The sequence below is a fragment of the Colletes gigas genome, unplaced genomic scaffold (assembly GCF_013123115.1).
Source record: "Colletes gigas isolate AHSC1104 unplaced genomic scaffold, ASM1312311v1 Colletes_gigas_Sc00017, whole genome shotgun sequence".
NCBI classification, from domain to species: Eukaryota; Metazoa; Arthropoda; class Insecta; order Hymenoptera; family Colletidae; genus Colletes; species Colletes gigas.
Genome location: NW_025106646.1, coordinates 4,422,181 through 4,438,196, shown reverse-complemented (window position 1 = coordinate 4,438,196; position 16,016 = coordinate 4,422,181). Strand labels below are relative to the sequence as shown.

General features: G+C 35.1%; 2 protein-coding genes across 3 annotated transcripts in view; both read left to right on the top strand.

The window, feature by feature from the left end:
* Positions 1-18: 18 nt before the first annotated feature.
* Positions 19-3,323, top strand: LOC122400378 (lysosomal Pro-X carboxypeptidase). The gene is made up of 8 exons (XM_043401815.1): positions 19-207; positions 346-579; positions 717-857; positions 1,018-1,298; positions 1,685-1,842; positions 1,937-2,109; positions 2,203-2,552; positions 2,783-3,323. The coding sequence occupies exons 2-8, from the start codon at positions 412-414 to the stop codon at positions 2,985-2,987; spliced, it is 1,476 nt and encodes a 491-aa protein (XP_043257750.1). The 5' UTR covers positions 19-207; positions 346-411; the 3' UTR covers positions 2,988-3,323.
* A 535-nt stretch (positions 3,324-3,858) lies between these two features.
* Positions 3,859-16,016, top strand: part of LOC122400377 (E3 ubiquitin-protein ligase MIB1) — a 704,083-nt gene continuing 691,925 nt past the window's right edge. For both annotated transcript variants that reach the window (XM_043401814.1, XM_043401813.1), the window contains exons 1-8: positions 3,859-4,022; positions 4,538-4,885; positions 4,970-5,170; positions 5,257-5,376; positions 5,994-6,323; positions 6,397-6,544; positions 6,636-6,877; positions 6,982-7,179. In XM_043401814.1, coding sequence (XP_043257749.1) covers positions 3,921-4,022; positions 4,538-4,885; positions 4,970-5,170; positions 5,257-5,376; positions 5,994-6,323; positions 6,397-6,544; positions 6,636-6,877; positions 6,982-7,179 — 1,689 coding nt within the window. In that variant the 5' untranslated portion in view covers positions 3,859-3,920. The remainder of the gene's footprint in view (positions 4,023-4,537; positions 4,886-4,969; positions 5,171-5,256; positions 5,377-5,993; positions 6,324-6,396; positions 6,545-6,635; positions 6,878-6,981; positions 7,180-16,016) is intronic.

The window sequence follows — 16,016 nt, the reverse complement described above, 5'->3', positions numbered from 1 at the left end:
TCGATACATTGTATATGTGGTTTCGGGTGCCAGCTAATTGTATCTTATTCGCACTATTCCTTTTTCTTTACCTCCATTGAATTCTGAGAAGCTTACATAAATGATCGCGGCCGGTTCTGAGTGTGGTCATTTAAGTGGGCACTACTGTACTTATGCAAACTATTGTAAACAAAACTACGTGACTTGTAACAGAAGCGAAACAATTAGGTGCTGTGGCCTAATAAAATACAAAGCGAATAAAAATTGATGACGTTCTTTGTGAAAAAATATAGTTCAAAATCAATATAATAATTCTACATTATTATTAAGTAAATTATATTATAACTGCACAGTTTATGATTTCAGAAGTCCAGTATTGGTTCTCAGAGTTGATTCGAGCTAGGATCTGAATCTCACTGAGAACAGATCACAATGTGGTTCCAGAATACCTTGTTTTTAATATTTATTTTATCGTGGCAGCCTACCACGCAATATGTTTTCCCCACTAAATTTCATGGCAGTTTCCAAAAGCAACTGCGCAATCAAAATGAAGCGGATAATGTGAAGTACAAATATCAAATTCACACAATCGATATGCCAGTATGTTTTTGTGACAATTTCTATTGTTAAATTTATAATTTGGTCGTTCGCTAAACTTTAATGAAGTTTAATTTAGAGTGTTAGTTTATTTAATACATTTTCATATTTTCAAGTTCAAATCTAGATTTTTATTACAGGTGGATCATTTTAGCTTTTCAGTGCCAGACAGATTTAAACTAAGATATCTTTTAAATGGAACTTGGCAAACAGAAAAGAATGCACCTATTTTTTTTTATACTGGAAATGAAGGAAACATTGAAACCTTTGCCCAAAATACAGTAAGTATATAATTATAATAAGTAAAATATAATATAATTTTTCTTTATACTATTATGATTATGCATTTCATTATATTTGGTTCATTCTTATTTCTATATCTTTTATATTCTTAGAGTTTTCCTGTATTCTAGATTTCTTATTAATTGTCATATTTTATAGGGATTTATGTGGGAGATAGCTCCAAAATTTGGAGCATTATTAGTTTTTGCTGAGCATCGTTATTATGGAGAATCTATGCCATACGGCAATCAGTCTTACAATGGTTCGCATCATTTGGGATACCTAACATCTCAACAAGCTCTTGCAGATTACATTGATCTTATTCAGTATTTGAGGTCCAAATCAGAAAATAAGCAGAGTCCTGTTATAGTTTTTGGTGGTTCATACGGCGGTATGCTCAGTGCATGGATTCGTATGAAATATCCTCATATTGTACAAGGGTAAATAAGTGGAATAGATAAAGTTGAAAATAATATATAACACGACAATTCATCAAATAGGATGTTTAATTATTTGTGGGACGTATTTTAATAACGGGTTAAACACTAGAAAACAAAAAAATTTTCATATAAACATATGATGTAGTTAACTTTATTTCTCAGTAATAGTTATTTTTGTGTTTAATTATCTCAAATATCTTTACAAGAATTGTTCGTAAAATTTTCACATGCTGAAATACTGCTCACAAAATATGTTGACGTTGTCACAATAATTAATTAGTTAAACTCAATTCCTTACAAAAATTATTAGCACAGCAGCTATAATTTAGAGATAAGGTCGGATAATTCATATATTTATATGATATTATATTATATATTCATTTCAGAGCAATAGCAGCTTCAGCTCCAATTCTTCAATTTCCTGGAATTGTAGAATGTGAATCTTTTTCACGGATAGTTACATCAGATTTTAGGAAAGCACATCCAAATTGTCCAAAACTTATTCGCAAATCATGGAATGTTATTACCAATATAACCTCAAATGGTAAAAAATTATTCTACTTTTCCTTATTGAACATACATGTTAGAGATTTTTAACATATGTTTCTTATAATGATACTATTATTTTATTTTAACAGACAAAGGAAAAGAGTGGTTGTCGAATAATTGGAAATTATGTCAACCGTTAAAGAATGCTACTGATATTAAAGAACTAAAATCTTATTTACAAGACATTTATGGAAACCTTGCTATGATGAACTATCCATATAAAGCTGATTTCTTAGCACCATTACCTGCCAATCCTGTTAATGTAGGTATACAATCTACAAAAGATTGCACACAAATTTATTATAACATTTTTTACAAAATGTTTGATTATATTTATTTTTTATTTTCGTTACAGGCTGCATGTAAATACTTAACGAACGAATCATTAACGGACACAGAGTTGTTGATTGCAATACATAATGCTACTAATGTATTTACTAATTACACTGGCGAAACAAAATGTTTAGCTTTAAATAATTCTACACCAGATTTAGATGCTTCAGGGTGGTATTATCAAGCTTGTACAGAAATGGTGATGCCAATGTGTACTGATGGGAAAAATGATATGTATGAACCTGATTCATGGAACTTTGATGAATATGCAAAAGAATGTATGAAAAAATACTCTGTAAAACCACAACCAAATTTAGTATGTGAACAATATGGGTGTAAAGATTTATCAACTGTGACAAATATTGTTTTTAGGTATGTACTAGTAATTGGTATTATTGTTCTATTGGAAGTAGAAAATTATAGTTATTTAAGACTTTACATGTACTAATAAGTTCTGTGACTTTTGTCTTAAAGCCAGTTTGTTTATTAAAAATAATCAATTACATTAGTAATTATAAAATAGTCTTAGCATAATATTCATAATAGAACTGAAATCAATTAATATAATTTTTCTCATTTATATAATTACTGTATGTATTTAGTAATGGTTTATTGGACCCATGGACTGGTGGTGGAATATTACGTAACTTATCGTCGTCAGCAGTAGCAATAATCATTCCAGAAGGTGCCCACCACCTTGACTTACGGAGCAGTGATGAAAATGATCCGTATAGTGTTATTTTAACACGAAAGTATCATCGTTATTTTATTAAAAAATGGATCAAAGAATATCATAAAACAACATAAAAATTAATTAAATAAACATTTTCTGTTCTGATGCTACAATACATACTTCTGACAAAATACGTATTATAAATATTTCGAAATAGAAATATACTCGGGCCAATGAGATGAGTCAGCAAACGTAAACAAGTGTCCCGGAATGTGACTCGCAAGTGTCCTTTGGCAGCCAATGACTGCAGCCGTGGATATCACACGCACACTTTGCTTTTTTTCACTGATTCGTCTTGTTGACCCGAGTATAGATAGAAATTATTTTTGAGACGGGCTATTTCCTACGTTTCTGTTCCGCGCAAGCGTAGAAAAACTGCTCCATACTCCACTATACCTACTCTGCAGAGTTGGGACTGAGTGAATCATTCTGTAGGGAGCATTAGTAACTCCCTAGTTACTCCCGCAGATGGCGCGAGTGGCGCCGATGCCAACCATTAAGAGAGGCCGGGATGCTATAGGGAATTTGTCCCTAGGTACTCCCTGGGCCTCGAGAGACAAGAAAGAATCGGGAGTTCTTCCCCGAGCAAGCTAAGGGACAGTCCAATAAAGCACTCGTCCGCAAAACCACGTGTAATCATTCTGAGCAACCCTGTGTCCATATATGTAGGCCAGCGCCTACAATTCGCTAGTGTGAATGACTTACCAATGACATGCAGTGTAGTATAAATAAAGATCCCTAGATTTTTTATTCAATAGAAACTGTGTAAGTAAAAAATAAAAAGTAATGTAAAATTATAAAGTAATCGAGTCTAAGTGTACTTAGAGGGTCTACATTTTCTATATGTAATATGTATACAAACTTAAAATTTGAGCTATTGAATGTTGGTATAACATGTTTTGACATTAGTTTAAGATGGCGGTATTTTTCAGTGTTGGTGCGTGATAGTAGATTCGTGTTCTTTAATTTTTTCGTGTTATTAGTAGAAAATTCGTCGTTAATGAATTATGGAGGCTGGTGCGAGTACCGGTACTCGTACAACGCGATTTATGATGGAAGGTGTCGGAGCTCGGGTCATCCGTGGACCCGAATGGAAATGGGGTAAACAGGTTAGTAAAAAGGTTGACACAGTTAAGTTTAATTTTTCTGTATTTTATTATAAATTACTGTATTTTATTTACCGAAAATACATTTCGAATAATTCAGTTTATAACTTTTATTAATCTTTTTGGGACATTGTGCAATTTCATACTTGTATAATGTTTGAAATTATATATGTGTATTTAAGGTTAACGTGTAGTTGATACGTATTTAATTTAATACTTTCCGAGGAACTGGTTATATTTGATGATTTCGTAGTATAAATATGAGTTCTATTATCTTATTAAAATATAATATATATTCTAAATGTATGTTATATTGCATATTTAATTTCTATCTCCGATTTCTTCTGCATTGTATACATTATTTTTTTTTTTCGAATTAATTTTTATGTACTTCGAAGACTAAAAATAAACTTTTATGTATTTTGCTCTTACTTTAGTGATAAATCTTGAAAGCTTCATTCGTATATTTTCAAAAAAATACTTCATTATTTTATAAAAATTAATTTTTTAATTGATAGGATGGAGGAGAGGGTCATGTGGGGACTGTTAGAAATTTTGAATCTCCAGAAGAAGTTGTTGTTGTTTGGGATAATGGTACTGCAGCTAATTATCGTTGTTCTGGAGCATTTGATCTTCGAATTTTGGATTCAGCTCCAACGGGTGTAAAGCATGATGGAACAATGTGCGATACATGTAGACAACAACCAATTTTTGGAATTCGTTGGAAATGTGCAGAGTGTGGAAATTACGATCTCTGCTCTATTTGTTATCATGGTGATAAACATCACCTGAGACATAGATTTTATCGTATAGCAACTCCTGGAAGTGAAAGAGTCTTATTAGAACCAAGGCGTAAAAGTAAAAAGGTATAGTCATAGTCATAGATTAGTGTTATAGAATTATCATTATTATATTTGATATGTAATTTATATTTTTACATATAATATTAGATTGCAATTCGTGGTATATTTCCTGGTGCGAGGGTTGTGCGAGGTGTTGATTGGCAATGGGAAGATCAAGATGGTGGAAATGGGCGAAGAGGTAAAGTCAACGAAGTTCAAGATTGGTCAGCTGCTAGCCCACGATCAGCAGCATACGTTATATGGGATAATGGTGCCAAAAATTTGTATCGTGTTGGTTTTGAAGGCATGGTTAGTTTTAAGCATTTATATTTTATTCAAGCGAGGGGTTAATATAGAAGAACTACGTAAATAATGAATAATGGTTTATGGTTTAGGCGGATTTGAAAGTCGTTAACGATGCTAAGGGTCAGACAGTATATAGGGATCATTTGCCACTATTAGGTGAACAGGGTCCAGGTCGAACTGGACCACATGGATTACAAATTGGAGATCAGGTAATTAAAGACACCTCCCGTACTCCCCACCAGAGGGGCTGCTTTCTTGCAAACGCTCGTCTGATCCTTCCATTCTTAAATATAAACTTTTCGACCGACTATCCAATATCCTGGCGTCTAAAGCAGGGCCTGCTAGGATGCTTGATGAGTACACTAGTAGGCCCGGAACGAAACGCTCCTTGTTCCTTTCCTTTTGTCAACCCCTTGTTCTACAACCACGAGTGAGACTCGTGGTCAGCTAATCGGGCCATAAATGAGTCAATCACGGGTGAGAGCCCACACGTTGCATCGGTCGGACTCAACATCGTAAACAACACGTACTTACTAGGCTTTCGTGGTTTGTATATGCGCCCAACGTAAATAAAAAACGGGCTTAGGTCTTTCCGTCGTAAATTCTCGTCGTTGTTATTTCGTCTCAGTTTTGTGACCGGCCTTGTTGTCGTTTATGGCACAAGCTATTGAAACTTAAATCGTAGGGCAAGGGGTTAATTTCTGCTATCTCGCTTACCATTCCTCGATCTAACAAGCACGCCATAGTATATATAATTTTTGTAATAATAATTAGTTACTTTAACTTTTAAAAATAAAAGTGATAAATGATGTCTTTTTATTTATAGGTTAATGTTGATTTAGAATTAGAAATAGTACAGTCATTACAACATGGACATGGTGGTTGGACAGATGGAATGTTCGAATGTCTCGGCACTACTGGCACTGTTGTTGGTATTGACGAAGATCATGATATTGTCGTGTCATATCCAAGTGGAAATCGGTGGACTTTCAATCCTGCTGTATTGACGAAAGTACAAATACCAGTACCAGTTACCAGTTCAAGCTCTGATAACCAAACATTTGCGGTTGGAGATTTGGTACAAATATGTAACGATCTAGAGAAAATTAAATTGCTTCAACGCGGTCATGGCGAATGGGCCGAAGCAATGGCACCGGTTCGTACTATTTTCCAATCAAGAATTTTAGCACTTCCAACTTACTTTTAATAATGTTTACATGTTTTATCAGACTATGGGGAAAATTGGTAGAGTTTTGCAAATATATCACGATGGAGATTTAAAAGTAGAAGTTTGCAGTACATCTTGGACATACAATCCTCAAGCGGTCACGAAAGTAGCAAGTAGCGATGGTAGTGTTCCAGGAAATAGCAGTGGAGGTACGTTTAAATCATCATAGACAATTGAATTATATTTCTTTTCTACGAACTATCTTCTGTAACTATATATATATATATTATTTTTTTTCAGAACGTTTATCGGCACTGTTGAAAAAATTATTTGAGACACATGTCTCGGGCGATGTTAACGAAGAATTAGTAAAAACTGCCGCGAATGGCGATGCTGCTAAATGTGAAGAATGTTTGAAAAGACCCGAAGCTGATGTAAACGGTGTATTTGCTGGCCATACTGCTTTGCAAGCTGCAAGTCAAAATGGTCATCTAGAAGTTATTAAAATTCTCCTCCGCTATAAGGCAGATGTAGAAATTGAAGTGAGTATTATTTTTTATTTATATATTTTAAAGGAATGTTTACATAAATGTGGGATATTAAAAATAGGTGTATTTAAAATTATGCACGTATATGGTACATTTAGGATAAAGATGGCGATAGAGCTGTACATCATGCAGCTTTTGGAGATGAACCGGGTGTAATGGCATTGTTGGCTGGTGCTGGAGCTGACTTGAATGCGAGAAATAAAAGGCGTCAAACAGCCCTCCATATCGCGGTTAACAAAGGACATGCCGGTGTAGTGCGTACGTTGCTGGAATTAGGTTGCCATCCGAGTTTACAGGTAAGTTTATATTTTACATACACTTTCTTTTTATCTTATATATAAAAACATAATATAGTACTTGACATTTAATTATTGACTTAAAGATGTCTTTCAGTATTTAAATTAAACGTAATATTGAATTAAAATTAAAATTATTACCAAATATTAAATTAAATATATTTATTATTATAAACAGACATCTTCAATGATTATAATCTTACAAGCTTGGTCTTTCATAGTTACATATTAAATGTTATTATTAATACTAACTGAATTTATATAGCATAGAAGTTACATATTTCTTAGTATAAGCCCTTTTTTAGCTTTTGGGAAAATATTACTAGCATTATAATATACTAGTACATTTATTGTTTTCTGTATAATAATTTAGAAAAAATAAAGGAAATTAAAAATACAACGTATTGATATTTTAATTCGATATGTTCTTTTTGCTTTATTGTTAGTGTATTATATTTAAAGATTATTAAAGGTATATCTCTTAACGAGGTTGTGGAAGATGCAAAGTTTTTTCAGTAGTGGTCTTTCATGGTAGTTTTATACATAATATAAAATTATGGCTTCTTTTTTACCGATTCCATTGTATTTAGTATAGTACATTATGTATTATCTATGAAACAAATATAGCGATCTTGTCAAAGTAATAGAAAGCGAAGACAGTACATATTTAGCATCCTTGAGGGTAAAATGTTACTTCAGACTGAGCTTGGAGTGATCCTTGTTTGGATGTTGGAACTTTAAAGGCAGTTACAAGAATATATTCAAGCATTTCTTATTTCTTATTTTCCGTTCGGGTACATTTTTTCTGTTCTAATAACTGTTTTAACTCAGTCTGAAACAGTTATTTTCGGAACCGTTTCAACCACTGTTTGAAACATAGGTGACATTCGAATAAAATTTGCTCTTCTCTGGTCCAAGGATTGTATTTTAAACATTCTCGCGATCCTAAATAACGTTAACGCGTCCCTTTGAGGGGGAACAGTACGAACATTTGGATAACGAAGGCCGCGTCTACTTTTTCGCCTTTCTTGATTCGGGTTACCGTTTGTACTTCAAATTCTCCGTCGTTACTTTATTTTTTACTCCTCCGTGAGCTTGTGTACGTGCACGTATGCGTCGATCCGCCGTGAATTTTCTCTCTTGGCTTAATTACTCGGCCCTGGGACTTGTCCTTCCATTTTGGTTTCGAGAGTGGAACGTCGTCGCGCATACAGAGCCACACGCACGAACGTGAATTAGTGTTAATTCACCTTTGTTACATGGGTATCTCCTCATTTGCAGGAGACTTAATTAATGCAGTTATCTGCCTGGAGGAAGCCTCGAATTCCACCTGCGTTACGAGTGTCGCGGGATTGTGTTTGAGAATACGTGTTGCGCATAATCAAGGCGCGCTCTGTATATCTGGTGTTCGGGGCAATGGGATATAACACCGGGGGATCCCTATTTTTCTTCGAAACAATTCGAACCCGAGGACAACCGGGAGCGTTTTCCGCGATAAACAACACTTACGTGCCTGGCATACGCCGTTGACTTCGGGTACTTTCGTTCCTCGCTCTTCTTATTTTTTTCTTCCTCCTTCGAGACAGCTTCCTCTCGATCTTAAGCCACTGTCATAACAGAACGTTTCACGCATCTGGAAAGAAAGATATTTACCGCCTGTTCCGTGTAGGATTATTGTTTAAACGACAATATAGGGTTGCAAGGTATTCATTTAAATGTTTCGAGATCACTAAATCAACATGTTTTTTTAAAAAAAAAAGCTGTATTCTAATTGTTGGCTCCCACAAGATTCGTGGAGTCGAGTTATTTAGTAAATAGATAAGTACAAGAACTATTTACAAACACCGTAAATTTATTAACAAATATATATACACGTGTTAACAATTATACATATATAAATGGTTCGTAGATTTCTTGGCATTTTGTTCTATTACACTCTTGTATACTATGTATCTGTAACTGTTCTTTGTTCTATTGTAACTTGTCAAGTGTTCTGACTGTAACTTTTCTTGTGTAACTTTTCAATGTTCTTGTGTCACTGTGTTCTGTTCTATTCTGTGGCGATTATTAAGAAACTAATTAAGTATGGCTTAATGGCTTTAGGGCATGGCAATTCCTTTTGTAAAATAAGGTACTATTGCTAGATGACCAAATTAAGTGATTTAAGTAATATGGGAAATAAATGAAGTGTCCGATAGTATAAAATGTTGGAATTCCCAACACTAATATTGAAAAGAAATATAGATCGGAGGAACTTAAAGAGGCTTTTTTTTTTGTTAAAAAAAGAAAACAGTTTATTTACGTTCGTTATACTAAAAGTGATTGGAACCTTCAACCACACTGTCCATAAATTTCCAAATTTTTCGAATTCCCAAGGCGAGGTCGTTTATACTCGAAAGTCGTCGAAGGAATTAATTAAACCGGGGTATTTGAAATTCTTTAAAACGTAGGCCCTACGGGCGATTACAATAACTTTTTTGCAAAGCCTTCTTTTCGCGTAACGCTCTTTCACAGGTATAGAAAGTAATTAAGAAAGTTAGGTAATGCTTCCTCTCATTTTCATAATTACCGCGCGAAATGGTATAAATTAACAGTAAACGTAAATCAACGATGTTTTTAAGTGGTCCTCGCCGGTCAGCCGGTTAACGTAATGCGATAATATTACCATCTTTATACTTTCGCGTTTTCAGGGGATTTTTCAAAAACCTGTTTACGTCCCGTCGAAATAAACACCGATCCACGTTAAAGTCTCCGTTATTTTTTCGTTATATTAGTTCGCGTTTCTTTATAAAAATATTAAATACAGTCAATTCCATATAGAACTTCCGCCATCTTTTTTTACACTAAAACTCATCGCTCCATTTATTTAAAAATCCAGACACGTGTATATTTATTTCTTTGCGGAAATATTAATAATATCTATTATCTATGAATATAGCTTTTCATACAAACTTTATAAATATATATCTCGTTTGATATCACACCAAAGTAAAAATTGTTGTTCCTTTTATTTTTAATTGGTATTATACGAGTTCGAAGGGGTCGCCTAAATTGGAAGTTCCCAAGGGGAGTTGGTAAACCCTAGCGTCGGTCCTGCTTAGAATATTTCAGACGTCCTGAATATTTTAAAAACCCTGAATGTTTTGAAAGCCCTGGCAATCTTGGAAACATCTAAATTTATTTTTTGTATTAATTTAACTTCAAGGTATATATCAAATACGTTTAGAAAGATCAGGGATTTCAGTTTGATCGAATAAAAAGTTTAAAGGAGTGGCGCTTGATCGATTTCGCGAGTCATTATATCTTGTGGATCGTTGAATATTTTCCGTTTCACCGTGAAGTGTGGCGCTATTAATCGCGTAGCTGGTCGCGAGAACGAATGGTCGTCCGCTCAAACGAAAGTGTCATGAAGTGTGTACAATCGCGCGAATTCTAACCAATGAGGATTAATCGTTTCCCAGGAACAGTGTCCTCCCATGACGCCGAGCAACTCAATCTCTCGGACATGGTGTTCCAACCGAGACCACTTTATTTTACGAGCCAGAGCAGGACTCCCGCGTACGCCATAATCGAGGCCGATTGTGTTCGCTACGTTGACCAGTATGGTTAAATAAATCCCGAGAATAAACCGTAGTAATCTCCATTGGTACCGGATGTTGTCTGCGGACGTGAAACGGGTTTTTTTACACTTCAATGCAAACGGTAAAAGTGTCTTGGGTAGTTGAATTCTTCGATAAACCAAAGAACAACTTGGAATTTTTATTTTTAATAGTAGCATCTTTACGGATTCGGTATCATTTATGCATCACGTAAAAATCTACCAGTTACTCTCCCCACTTGTATCCGTACGTTATGGTGATTCACTATGAATGAAAAGAAACTTGTTTCTTATGAATTTTTTCCGTTTTTATCAAATGTTGTTTACTACACTGCGCTACTTCTATTATATTTACGAAGTAGTTTTGTTTCTTATGAATTTTGTTTCCCATTTATTTTTAACAAATATTGTTTATTACACTGTTTTACCACCTATTTACGAAGTAGTTTTGTTTCTTATGAATTCTTTTTCCCATTTATTTTTATGAAATATTGTGTATATTACACTGTGTTACTTCCTATTTACGAAGTTTTGTTTCTTATGAATTCTTTTTCCCATTTATTTTCATCAAATATTGTTTATTACACTGTGTTTTTACTTCTATTTACGAAGTAGTTTTGTTTGCCTTTTTTTGTTTAAATATTAAACGGCAAGTAATTCCTAATACTTAGGTGTAATATAAACAACAGCATACAATACTGTTATCAATAAACAAATCAACAATACATGGTGTTTTTCGACGCGGTCACCCATCCTAGTACTGACCGCGCCCAATGCAGCTTCACTTCGGTGATCAGGCGAGAACCAGGTGTTTACAACCTGCCACAACCGTCAAGTTTTGTTTTCAATTTGTTATAAAAAACAAGCTTCCTTTCATAAAAAACGAATCACCATTATAGCGTACGAATATCAGTGAGAGTAACTGCGTTAATTTTTATTTCATCTGGCCAATAAATTCAAGCTAGAGTATATTTCGTTAGAATCATTAACTTTTATTTCAATCTCGAGCGTCCATGGGAGCGTGATCGAATAGATTTTCCGGGCCTGTCGCGTTCGTATTAAACGAATCGCGTCCTCGTCGAGAAGGGAGGGGTGGTGGGGGGCTCATAAGGAAAAAGTAAAAACGAGAACACCCGGTAGCTCTTTGCTCTCTCGTGCGAATAATGCATTCAGTCGAGCCAGGAGACTTTGCGCCGCAGCGACGTCTTCTATCCGAGAAAATGGTTCGCAATTTCGACATGAGGCGAGGTGGGGTTGACCGGGTCGGGGGTGGCTGGGTCGACGGAAGTAGGGGTTGGAAGAGTGGTGTGTGCCTATAGCCCGTATGGCCCCTATTACAAATCCAATACCCACCTAGCCCGATGGTATACGACATCTTTTTTTTTTCTATCTTCTTCTCTCTTGCTCTCTTCATTCCCCTCTCCTCTCCCCCTTTTCCCCTCTCTTCACTCAATCTATCTTGCAGCCGCGCGCTGTACCTGCTAGAGCCGTATCCTGGCGCGATGCTGCTATAAAACATATTCGCTGACAGCGACGATATTCCCTTCGGTGCAAAGTCGACAGAAGTAACGCTCTTGGTTTGCACGCCCTGGAAGAAAATGGCCGTTCCTGTCTATGATCGCTTGAAAGGGTTATGTCGAAGGTAGATCGTTCTGAGGGGAGGGGATTCGAGTCTAGAGAGAAGCATTACGCTCATCTTTCCATCTCACGCGCGGAAATTTCGATTATTGACGCTCATGCTGATGAGTGATTTATATTAGGCGGACCTAAGAGTTTTCTTCGTTTTATTCGTAATATTTTGTGTTCTATGTTATATTACTGATTCATATTGGATGAATCACGTAACTTGATCAGCTTGACCCTCTATGGGTCGAATTTCTTTCTTAAATATAAACTTGCAAGACATTTACTTTGATATTTCAGGTTGATGGTGTTACCAACCGTCATCAATATTGTTATTGGTTATCTTAGAGACATTATATAATTAAGATAAGTTCTCACAATTTAGAAAGTAGCACATACAGAAGCATAAAAAAAAGATTAAAATAAAAATTCGTTGAAATTTACGTTTCTCCATTTTCGCGTATACCTTTGAATCGGCGGGTGAACATGGCAGGAAGTCGAATTGGTAATTTTCCTCGTTTGATTGCCGGTTTTATTCGCGGGTATACGATTTAGTTACGATTCGGCGATAGCGGGATGCGAGGAACGTCGTATTTCGTTAGATAAGATCGGGCACATTGTGTCTGGTTTGGACAAAGAATGACGCGCTGATTAGGAGTCGACAGTGCTTAAAAATTCGTATTCGCTGACAGAGACAATATTCCCCTCGGAAAAGACTTGACAATGGAACCATCTGTGGGTAAATGCGGGAAGAAAATTGGTTCCTGGATCGCAACGTAAAATGTTGGCTCTTAAAACTCGTTTTACGACGACGCCAAGGCAAATAAAGCATTGTCGTGGGATAAAATTTAGCTTAAATACGAATTTATATTCTCTTAAAATCAGCATTTTCTTTTTCGTTATTGCCACACAGTAGTTTCACGTATGAAAGAGGAAAATATATAAAACGTGGAACATTGTAATACGCGTTGGTTGCGGTTTGTTCAAAAAAGCAATAAAAATGAAGTTACGTTCGCATAAAGTTCAAAGGACTTAAATTTTTTTGGGACGATTGTTGGGAGAAAAGAGACTCTGGATTTAAAAAAAAAGGAAGGTGATATACTCGTTTCTAGCGTTTGAGGAGTAGCTGGAAATATTAAAACAAAAGTCAGGACACGGGTGCAAGGATGTACGTCTGAAAAATATGTTTGCTTCTGAAATGCGTTCCTTAAGTTAACACGTACCATGCATACGAAATGTCCTACCGTGTCCGTGCCTTTCAGAATCTTTATTCTTTTTGCATTAAGTATAATGTTCATCCAGAAAAGCACTACCCATTCAGATCGAGGCGCTCTAGACGTTCTTTTTGGAGGAAAGGGGTATATTCGGGTACATCCGCGTGCTACATTCTCAGTATGCATTGCCGTGTAGCTTCCTTCGGAATAGAAAATAGGTTCCTCGACGGAAGAGGCAACCCCTGGTCTCTGACCAATCCCTCATGGACTTGGACAGAACGTTTTATATAAATACTTGAATAGATTCTCGGTATAAACGGATTTAACACTTTACTTTTACAGGAAGATCTGCCATTACACCCCAAAGGCGTATCCTTTTTCATTCCTTATGCACCTTCGTGAGTAGAATCCTCGAATCCCGTTGTATCCTTCAGATTCTTTATAAAATACCTTTTTCAAAGACTACCAACAGAGCGAACGTTTGAATAGTGCAGTAGCTAACGGATTACACTAGGCTGTTCGTGTTTCATCAAGGTTCCTTGAAAGTTTCTGAGGGATGGAAATAAATAAGAAAATTATTAGGAATATAGCTTGTTTATCTATATTAAAAAAGAAAAATATAAATTACGTGATGAGGAACAATTGAATATTTGATATAATATTACATTTTGTAGTTTAATATTGTATCATATTATTTTATTCTACGAGCATGTGTTATTTTACATTTAACGTAGATTATCTTGTATTGGTAGTTTTGAAAATGATCGTAGACTGTTGGTCGAAAATATTAAACAGAAACAATAAATGGCTGGTTGCAATTGTTTTCGTTTGAATAATAGGAACGAGTGAAATAAGATTTAATATGTAACTTGTTAAGTTTTGTAGCGTTGGTTACTTTATTCAGCGATCAAATCATGACGGTTTGAACGTGTTAATATTTTTTACTCGTTGAAAATTTGAAACTGGAAAATTTATATTTTCCGATTTTACCACTATCCATACTTCCATGAATTCTGCACAATATATTCACGCGTGAATGAAGCTCACCTACTATCTCACGTATACTAGTTTTACTATATGCAAAGCGTCTTATTAACTCTGTTACAAAGAGTTTATCGTGAATATATTAATGATATCTGCATACATTGTTTTAAATTAAACTTCATGGTAGGCAAAGATATTTTCGTACTACGTGAAAAGACCTTGCATTTCTTCTAAAAAGTCGATCGAGTGTATAATTTAAAAATCTTAAACGAAATTGTTAATTTTATTTATGCTCCTAAAGTTCTTATTAACCTGGAAAAAAACTATTGTTAAGTTGAATTTAACTTTGTTAAGATTCCAAGGAGACATCTTTGACAGAAAATAATTTCCTTTATTTTTTAAGTATTTTTCACGTAACACAGTGTAACATATTTTTTCCCCAAGAGCACGTAGACTCTAGTTTTAGAATGCCTTTAGTATGCAAATTAGTAAATATAATATAAAGGGTATAAAGGACAACGACGAAAGACCGCGCGATATACGCGTGCATTCGTTGCGCGTTGTCGGGCCTTGAAATGTCGAGGAAAAGAGGATCGTAAAACGACCAGGGTATTACGCTGTTAGTAGCGATGTAGACAGGCTACACTTTGATTATTTTTACAGTTACGGCCTGTACTCCATGGTCTAGAACAGTGCTTAGCACGGCAGTCATCTTTTGTAGCATGTTACGAGAACACTTGAAAGCGTTTTGCGAGTGTTCGTCATCTGAATATAATAATAGAACGTAAAACCATTATTGCACCTTCCTACCAGTCCGACGACCATGGAACGAATGTTTTTAACGCAGTGAAACACACTCTTCCACTTTTTTATAGCGATTCTAAGCGGTTTCTTGAATCGTCTCACTACACAGGAACGCGTGTAGGAACAGTACACAATGGTTTCTTCTTGGGTTGCTTTTATTATGCGGTATTGTTCGGGAGATCGCGTTTTCAGAATAAGGATTCGCGTTTACAAGGATTTTTCTGGAAATAAAGCACAAGTTTGCTCGCTGTATTTAAAAGTTGAGCGTGAAATCTGAACGTAGAATGCGACAGTGCTCCGTAACGTTTGTTTATTTTATATAGGAAACGTAATACAGTGTGCATCATAAATATACCAACCCGTCTATATTTAAATATTTTAACAGATTAGGAATATGATAATGCGGCATTTTGGAATAATGTATAATACTATTTAAGTAAATAAAGCGAAAGAATTATGATACTTTAGTGCATATAATAGAAGTGGTTATGTAAAAATTCAAAATACTAAATTTCAAGCTTTTCATTGATATACCAATCTTTAACATTTTTATTATATTTCCAGCAATTGGATTGTGAGTGGAAACGTAATAAATTATTAAATTTTTGTTTTCG